This window comes from Hippichthys cyanospilos, chromosome 13 (assembly GCF_059441005.1).
Source record: "Hippichthys cyanospilos isolate Australia breed blue-spotted pipefish chromosome 13, RoL_Hcya_1.0, whole genome shotgun sequence".
NCBI lineage: Eukaryota > Metazoa > Chordata > Actinopteri > Syngnathiformes > Syngnathidae > Hippichthys > Hippichthys cyanospilos.
The window spans coordinates 11,033,869-11,043,700 of record NC_142381.1 but is presented as its reverse complement, the minus strand read 5'-3'; the positions used below and the strand labels follow the sequence as shown (position 1 = coordinate 11,043,700).

Sequence of the window (9,832 nt, the reverse complement as noted above, 5' to 3'; positions counted from 1 at the left end):
AAGCCATTCACGTCAATCATGACAGCCTATATGGAGCACTTGAGTTCTGGTAACTAGCGGCTAATTTATTCTAGACACAGTTATAATAGAGTATGGACCAAAGGGCGTGTTAGACCACAGCATATATTTTTAATCCTTTCTTTTCTGAGTCAATTCTATGATAAATTAAAAATAAAAAATCGGTGGTCATTGATACTATTCTGCAGTGGTGCAAATGAGATGAGAAATTTGGTTTGATTTTAGAGGAATAGTTCTTAAGATTTTTGATTCCACTACCTTAATAGTAATAAGCACTAAGTATCGATTTTTTGATTATCTCTTCTCAAGTCTTTTATTTTCAGTTTATAGCAGGGCATAGCAGTAAAAGTTGACTGACTGCGTTAAGACATGATCTTAATGCGAGGACATGCCACAGCTGGAATACTGTTTATCTAGCATAGATGTTTTGCACGCAAATCTTGTAATCAAACTCCATTCTTACAACAAAAAAAAAGACCTGTTCAAGAAAGGTGCAGACGCACTCATTTTTACTTTTTCTCTTGTAAATGATATTTTAGTGTGGGGTTCAGAAATGTGGGCAAGGACACCTACTTAGCTGAGAGCTTCTTTTTTTTTAGATCGTGTAAATTCCGTTTTCCGCCTCTCTTTGCTGCAACACATGCGTGTGTGTGTGTTGTGTGATCACTGTTTATGTCAGCATTCACTGTCAGAATTACCACACCAGCTGCGTTCTAGATGCTACATATAAATACAAGATTAATGCTCACTGCAGAAGCACAAGACAAATGCATGTCGATTTTACAATGATATTATTACAAACCATCATTAATTATTAAACATTTTTTATTTAAAAACAGCAATAGAAAAATAGTTTTCCAGCATATTAACTGCAGATTTTCGTCTGTATCACATTTTTATAATCACAGCTTTAATGATAAAATAAATATTTTCAAATAAATAAATAAACAAAAATGAATACATTCATCATATTTCTTTTTTTTTGTTAATCTTAGCATTAGACTGCCTTACTTTTGGTGTCTTTTGACAAAACACAATCAAAAACTGCACTGCAGCCGCATTGCATTCATAAGAACACTTCATCTTCCACTTCCATTAAGTTTCCACAGAAAAACCGAGTAGGGCTTAAAAGGCGTCCTGCTTCGAGGGTTCGGTTCCATTTTGCAATGGTCGTCAATCTGGAAAAGGAAAAGACGTTTCATGTTACTGGTGCATACAGAGTTCCTAATCGAAAACACCTTATGGAAATACAGAAAATGTATAACACGACTAAAATGCTACATTTGATTTAATTTATTTATTTATTCATTAAGTGGTTAGCACTTATACTGTAGTTCTGAGGTTTGAATCCAGATTCCAGTATCCCTCTGTCCAAAGTAATTAAAAAGTGAAGCACAATTAACTCTTGTAATAGTGTCCGTTTTTTTAATATTTGCTGCATTTGGAAAGACTCCGGAAAATCAAAAGAAATGGTCTGCCTTCTTGCAATGTTATTTGTTTGAGATTCTGAAAACAAATGTTCATTTATTTTCCCCAAAAGTTGGTGGATGGAAGTGAAACATGGTAGAATTAACAACTCAGTCAGTTTTCTCCTTATTAATTAATTAATCAAGTACTTACACACACATACATACATATATACGTGTGTGTATCTGTGTTTGAACTGGGATTGAATGAACCATTAAAATCAAACAAAACAAAACAAATCATAATGAATCATAATTACTTCATACTAACCTTGACTTATTTTTCTGTCATACATGAGTGGACTTCAGATGGTGCAGTTGGAAGGTTTTGTTTAAAAAAATGTAATACATTTTATTGATTCACTTTTTATATTTCTACTTCTTATATTTCACAATATGTTCAGTATTTAGGACATGCAGATCCTATGTTTTTATGGCAGTATATCATTGTGACATGACATATGACATATGATAAAGCCGCACGTCTTTGGTAGAATTTTGAACTGTTGTCATTATGGATTTATAAAACACTCAATCAAATCAAGTTAAAAACTCTAATTGTGGTAAATAAACAAACTGTCTTTTAAATGAATGCATGCTTCATGGGCCTTTATTCTATGGAATTGAATACAGTAGAGTGTACCAGTTTATTGCGTCAGTCAAAAAGTACTTGTGTCCAGATTAAATCGCAATATTGAGAAAAAAAAAACATGAATAAAATTGTCTCGCTATATGAGTGTTGTTATGACTATTGTGATCATTTTTTATTGGGGTAAATGAAAAAAAATTGCACGCATGAGTTCGCTGCCAAACCTGTGGCTGCCGAGGCCTCAGATGCTGCAGATTTGCTTTGAGTTCTGTGAGGATGTGCTCATTCTCTTGATGTACTGACACATTGCTCAGAAGAGTCCCCAGCTCCCGCTTGAAAACATCCACGCAGAAGACCTGAGATGGACAGAGGACAGCGGGGGGCTTTAGTCATCAAGGTTTTTTTTTTTTCCTCTGCCAAGTAGTGAAACAGAAAAGAACTCACCGCATTTTTGTACATGCGTGAGGATGGCATCCGCACTGCGTCTGGCTACGGGGACAAAAACATAATAGACACATGTGACGTTTTAAATTCTCCAATGAACCCAACAGATATTTTTGAAGCACGCACGTATCATACGCAAACTTCACACCGGAGGGTTTAAGCCGAGCTTTGAATGGACGTCGTCTTTACTGTGAGAAAAGCGTGCTAACTTCTAGTTTATTTGTGCTGTCGTTGCCCCATTTAATGATAAACAGGTTCATCGATAAAATGTCGCACATGTCTGTAACCGATTAACTCAACAGTCATTCCTAAAGTGGCTTTGTGTCATCGATTCTACTTTGCCTGCAAAAATATGATAGGGATTATGACTGCAATTAAGGATTACTTTAATACTAGATTCATCTGACAATTCATTGGTGAATGTGATTACTAAAAATACTTTTAATTTTCATCGTTTTGTTATTCACCCTACATGATTTCAAACGATTACAACCTATTTTCAATGTTGGAATACCAACCCCAGTACAAGTACCCCCTAACCAGTGCAAAGCATTTTTAGATTAAAGTAAGAAATAAATAAAGATTTAAGAAAGTTGTGCCATCTATGTCTCATTTAATAAACTTCGGAGCTACATTTGCAGCGGTATCTTGACACATATTTTATTTCAGTAACTGCAGAGTATAAAATAGATCCTGTAACATCCTGTTATTTTGTTTGTTTGTTTGTTTTTTTGTTTTCTGGCTCATCTGCAGGAAAATTGTCACTAATGACAATGCTCTCCATACAAAACTTAACAAAATAAAAGCATGCAATATTTTGCTAACAAGTCACTTTAACACAATTCAGCTTAAAGTTGCTTAATGTTCCAATTCATTTGTCCTTAATTTGAAAAGAAAAAGTATTGTTCGTGTCACAGTCACTGATTCCTGCAGAAATATACAGTAAGAGCACTGTCAAAAAGTTGTGTGCGTGTCAAAAACCCTGTTAATATTTCACACCCCCCGTAGTACCTTCTTATACCCTCAGGGGTATTCATACGTCCACAAGACTACTGCTGCAATAACAAGGATTTAGTTATAAAGACGGAAAATGTTGAATGTTTTTTCTCGAAATAAAAGCAAATGTTTGCAGATGTTTAATTTTGATTAAAAAACGAGTGATGATAAATCTGCCTACATGGATCGTTTAAAACTAAACTAGGTCTCAAACATTCGATTATCAAAGATGACCGTCAATTAATTTGCGTATTGATTCATTTTCGATTAATCGTTGCAAAAATTTAATGTAAATATTTGACTTTATTTTTTAACAGTGGGTTGATTTCCAGAGTCCACAAGGTCAATGTGATAAAATGCAATAAAGTGTAATTCCTTGTACCTTTTCTGACATTGTAAAATAAACATGCAGCAAATTGAAAAATGTATTCTTACTTACAGATGTTATATTGAGTTGTTTGGTCCTGTAGAGTTTGTTGAGTTTGTCCAGTCTTTCGATCATCTCGCCGTGCAGGGTAAAGTTGGTACTGTAGCAGAAATGCAGCAGCAAGACAAGAGCAAACACGCACTTTATCATACCGTACTCCATCTCAGGTCTATCTTTCTCTCTCTCTCTCTTGCTCTCTCTCTCTCTCTAATCTGGTCCGCCTTGTTGTCTCAAGTGCCACCGCTTACTAACAAGACCAGCATCGGCTCATTTTATTTGATTCACAGAGTCACTGCGGAAAAGGAAGCCACTGATGTCATCCCTGTGCACCTACACAAAATGCAAATGTATGGTCAAAATTTTAAATTGCTCAACAGGTCACACGGCCGCATTCTCGTTCACCCGATGAGATTAGATCAACTTGTCGCGAAATTTAAGAGGTGCGATTTCTGCGAATAACTACTTGATATTGACTGTCTCGTGCAAAAAAGCAGAAAAAACACACTGCTTAGTGTATCCTGCAATAATCATGTCTGAAGCACTACATGTGGAAGTCATCAGGCAGAACATAAGAACCGTTCTTGTCACTTTAATTTACACATTTAGGTTGCATGTCATGTCAGTTTGTGCTTGAAAAAGAGGATCTAAGAGGGGGAACCCCTCTGCTTTTTTCACTCAACTCTCCAATGAGTCATCATACATCAAGAATAAAAAAAGTGTAAAAACACATTGACAAATTCAAGCTGCTATTGCCTAATTTATATTGGAGATGATTGTATCATATTTCGCTGGTTGTCTATCTGCTGATGAATAATGGGCCTCGAGGGCTTTCTGATTAATATTTAGAATGAGAGGCTGTTTATCACACAATTCTAAGCAATTTCATTGGCTCTCTTGGTATATATTTAATGCATGATTAACCATTTATTATAGATTGCGATTGTCACATTATATTTTGACTTTGATTTGTAAAGCTTTTATACTAGCGTAATTGTCCAGTTTTAGTCGAGCTGATGTGTTCAGTCTGACTAAGTCCCTCTGGAAGGGTAAATGGCAGGTGCAACTCAAACTTTTATTGCTCTAACTTGTATGCGATCATGCATGTGACATAAGTAGCAGTAGTAGTAGTTTGGCAATGGCAGCAGGTCGCAAACCATCAATCCATCCCGGTCCCAAAACTGATTGAATCAGGTGACCGCTTGCAGCTGGACACTGACATGTTTAAATAGAGCCACACCCACTGCGCATGCACAAACCTGAAATCAATTGTAGGCAATCACCCCACCCACAATAAAATCTTCATCTAGAAGTCTCAGGTAACTCAAATGATCACAAAAACAAAATAAATTGAGGTTCAGTCAGCGGAAAGTTCCACAGTAACGATTCTATCCCAAAGAGATGTTTTTTTACTCAACTAAAGAGAGTCCAATGTGTTGGAATTTATGATAATCCTTTCGATCATACATGGCAACAGAGTCCACGGAAGGCAAATTGCGTTGGAATATTTGTTACCATGCTGATGGAGTAATCATTTCAAATCAGCTCCATTCTCCCATTGGTTTGCTTTGTTTCTCAATTATACTTTGCTAAGGACCCTTATAAAACTTATATACCCCCCCACTCGACCTTAGTCTAAAACAGAAATATAACCAAGTGCATCAAAGTGCCTGAAACTAGCCAGGAGGCTGTGGTCATGCTATTCTATTGGAAAACACACTAACCAAAGTCAATCAGAGTTGATTTTAAAATATGAATCAACATACTTAGTTCTGCTTTTACTCAGTCATTCTCAGTATGACACACGATACGAGTAGAAGCAAATATATTCCTGAAAAGACCAAAAAACATAACGAACCCCAGTGTTACCCTCGTAATTACCGTATTTTTCTGAGTTGACCCTCCGTTTTTCAATTTGGGGGAATTTTACAAAAATGCGAATATAAGTCTATCCCCAATAATAGACGGATTGTGTAACGAATAACATACAGTTGCGGTTATGAGAGGGGAGGGTGTGGGGCAGAAACAATACAAGTGCAAAGTAATGAGCGCATGCGCGTAGACGTAAATGCTGAAGCTAATGTTGCAACAATAAAATGATTTGAAGTTTCAATGCTTTCTTTTTGTTTACACAGCTGAATATTAATATCACAGAAAGCACTAGAAGTTATCATCACTATCTGACACACAAACAATAGCTACTCACACTTAACTCCCTTATGTCCTCTCCCATCTCCTCGTCAGATGTTCAAACATCCTCGTTACTCTTCCGCGGGAATATAATCTTTGGACCCATCCTATTTGCCTGAAATGGAGGTCTTTGGATATAATTTGCTGATCATCTTACTTGGGATATTCTTCACCCAAGTGATGACTGTCCTGAGATCCGAGCGTGGAAGGTTACCCTTCACTGTTTCGACCCTACCTGCCGACATCCATGCCGGCTTGTTTCAAGCACACGTCTCAAGGATGAAGGAGACAAGTCGAGCTGTCTTTTCCTTTTCATAATGCATCAACGTCCACTGAAAAACGTATCCACGCAGCCTCGTTGTTGACAACAAAGAGACGATTCCTTCCGAAAGTGCATTTTTTGTGATGTTTTGTGCAAACACTCTAAAATGGATGCATTTAGAGGTATATATCATCATTTTAAGCCTTGTGAATGACTTGATATTACTTATTTCACACTCAAATTAATGTTATTCGAACACATATAAGTGGAAAAAATTGGTATGTTTTGAGCTATTTGGTTATAAGTTGAACTTCCCTAATATGGGGGTTGAAAATGAGAAAAAAAAAAAACTCGTATTTGGACAACTATGAAGTCTTATTGTGTTCTATCTCCAATAACGTGCTGTATTTCCTTCCATTAGTTCATGGAGTCGCTGCTTAATGACTCATACGATGCAGCTGCTGCATTTGAGTGTCATCCGGGAAACGTGATGCATTTGTCTTGACACCATCACTTTGAGAGTTGTGTGTAAGGAGGGGAATATTTGCAGGATGTACTGACACAACATTTACACTTTTCACACATCTCTAAATGCCCCAAACAACCACCTATGCAAAGTCCTACATGTTAATAATGTGTGGGTTTTGGGCAATGACTGGTCACTTATATATTAAATATTAAACACATTTTCACACGTATAAGGAAGTTTAAAACACTATAAAACAAGCTGTGCGTTTATATATGTATTAGGGTGTCAAGTTAAGGCATTAACTTTGGAGATTAATTTTGATTTTATAAAGCGTGACAATAATAAACTCAGTTCTATTTACTTTCTGTGGCCACTCCTAACTTTGCAATCAAACTTAGAAGAAGGTCACCGGCACAAACACAGATCCACTTAGTTTTCCTTAAAACAGTTGATTGATGACTCCATACTGCACTTTGCAAAGCCAAGTTCACACACACATGCTCAAGGCCCTTGTGGGGACATGCGTTTAAGGAGATGGAGATGTTTGTCAAAAACTTGGTTCAATAAAGCAAAGTGATAGTAAACAGCTAATCATTTGGACGTACTCACGTAACAGATACAAAACCACCTTAAAGTGATTTTTTTTTTTTTAATCAATGTACCCCCTATGAAATATGTAATATGTTTTTGCATCAAGTACTCTTCTAATTAGCAAAGCACTTTTGAATGGGAAAAAAAATATTAAAGCAGAGTGCTCTGCAATCCGAGTCTGAGTTGACAAACTTTGGCTCTATGTTTACTGTGGTATCTCTTGTTATATTTTATTCAGCAACTCCAAAATATACCGTAGCTCATGTAACATCATCTGTGAGGAATTGCATCAGTAATGACAATATGCAGTCATATATTTCTGATTGGACAAAAGAAAAATCCAATATCCACAGAAATGTATTGAAAGCAAGAAAAAGAATAGCACAGACTGTTGTGAATACATGAAAATAATTCCATGAAGTACAATAATATTGTATTAGAACTTAACTTGTAAACATAGGTGGGAACCTCTAACAGTGTTTAGCGTTTTTGTTGTCCTCATTCTCACCCGTGGACCTAAAAGAAAGGAAATGACTAGCTATTCAATCATTATTTACAAAACATGTGGATGATGGATGACAATATGATGACTGAGCTTCTTCATTGAAATTTTGGACTAAAATTGGAATAACATTTTGACTTGAGTACTGTATTCCAATTCTGGGGAGCAACGCAAATTGATCATGGATCACACCGTCACACTCACATGATGACGCATTTGCCATCATTGTGGACACACTCGGCGCCGACACACTCGCCAGTTTCATAAAGGAAACTATGTCTGCTATGAATGATGAATCGTGATTGTATGGAGATATGAAATGAATACATTTTCCAAGTGGGTGAAACTCCCTTAATCTCTTGAGAGATGGTGTGGTGATAAACCATCAATTTCCGTTAAGATATCCAGGCCAGGGGATGGCACTACATACAAAGCTGATGAAATCATCTTAGTGTTTTTGAGACATGAGAATTATATGTATATATATTCCTATATGCGTCGATTTTAATGAGACTATGGTCTATAACTATAATTTATAGTGTGAAATAGTCTCGAATTCCAGCTTTAAGAAAATGACAAAGTGTTTCGCATTAACGTAATTTTGGAAGTAGTGGTATCATGCCTGCAAAATGCAAACCTTTTTTACTTGCAGATGTAAAAGACAATACCCATCATGGGAAAATCTGTTCACGTGAATTAGAATGTTTGATGTTATCTGTTGGATCGCATTCACTGTATAGAAACAGGCTGTCCACCTCACGTGACAGGCGCCATCTTGCAGCCCAGCCAACGTGATGCCCTCAAGATGGCAGTGCTCGGCATGCGACAGCATACGCTACAGTTTTTGTTTGTTTGTTTTTTGACACCCCCCCCCCCCCCCCCCCCTTCTCTCCGCCTTAAATTATTCCAATTTCATCATGAAAACTACTGTATATGGACTGAAGGGCAACCTTGGCGCTGGGTTTACTTATTTTTCCAATTAGAGAACATCTATTGAACCAACAGATGGAGAGTTGCAGAGTGAAAATCCACTCCTTTATTGTCTGAATTTTAACATTTCTCATTTCAAATTTTCACTGTACCCTCTACACTCACCTTACCCTTTTCAGCCATTGTTATCATCTTCATCTAACAAGTTGGCCGTGAGATTTGACAACAGCTTGTGATTTTGCCTGCATTGGATTGGCATTTTTTATACACATGTACAGGGGTACAATAAAGAATGTTCTTCGAAGTTTGTCTTGTATGTCATGACAATGAAAAGTTGCCACGTTTCCGACAACCGTCTCTTTGGCTGGTCGGCATAAAACAATAATTAAAAAAAAAACATGTAATATACCATCACAATTGAACAATCCAACAAAATGCTTAGTGAACCTGTATGCCTTGACTGTTCATTTTCACAGTTTTTTTTTAGCTGACAAATAGAATAAAGACACAATAATCTTACATGGCAAAGAGGTGTTTTTGTCCAACGAACCTGGGGACGCACTTTCTTTGCCTGTATTATTAAAATTTTCAGCAGCGTTTTTTTTTTTTTCTTTTTTAATGGTTAAACGCAACGGCTCGCAAAAACAAAGCAATTCAGTAAAGCCCACGCGACAGCTTGTGATAAACTTCAAGAATACGCGTAAAAAAATCATGGGATCGATTTCGGCCAATCAGCGTTCATAGCTTCGAGGAGTTGCGAGAGCTGTAGTTGGCCAGACTGTTTTTAGGCGATGCTGGCCGTGAGTTGTGTTTGACGCCATCTAACGTTAGAACTGTAACAATGCAGGCCTCTGACCTATAATGCCCTTTTCGTGATGAACCTTTTTTTTATTTTTATTTTAATTTTTATTTTTATTTTAACTCCTCACTCAAACTTCACAGTCTGTTCCG

General features: G+C 36.8%; 1 protein-coding gene across 1 annotated transcript; it reads right to left on the bottom strand.

The window, feature by feature from the left end:
- Nucleotides 1-898: 898 nt before the first annotated feature.
- Nucleotides 899-4,169, bottom strand: LOC148413820 (uncharacterized). Its single transcript, XM_088432201.1, has 4 exons — nucleotides 3,953-4,169; nucleotides 2,518-2,562; nucleotides 2,298-2,429; nucleotides 899-1,196 (listed from the first exon to the last, which is right to left on the bottom strand). Exons 1-4 carry the CDS (start codon nucleotides 4,100-4,102, stop codon nucleotides 1,098-1,100), a joined length of 426 nt encoding a protein of 141 aa, XP_088288327.1. The 5' UTR covers nucleotides 4,103-4,169; the 3' UTR covers nucleotides 899-1,097.
- Between the last annotated feature and the right edge of the window lie 5,663 nt (nucleotides 4,170-9,832).

Bases quoted from the DNA above. Each gene is read 5' to 3' on its own strand.
- LOC148413820 (XM_088432201.1), bottom strand. From the start codon at position 4,102: ATGGAGTACGGTATGATAAAGTGCGTGTTTGCTCTTGTCTTGCTGCTG. The intron at 2,563-3,952 runs GTAAGTAAGAAT...TTGTCCCCGTAG, and splicing joins AACAACTCAATATAACATCT to CCAGACGCAGTGCGGATGCC. The intron at 2,430-2,517 runs GTGAGTTCTTTT...TGTCCATCTCAG, and splicing joins CACGCATGTACAAAAATGCG to GTCTTCTGCGTGGATGTTTT.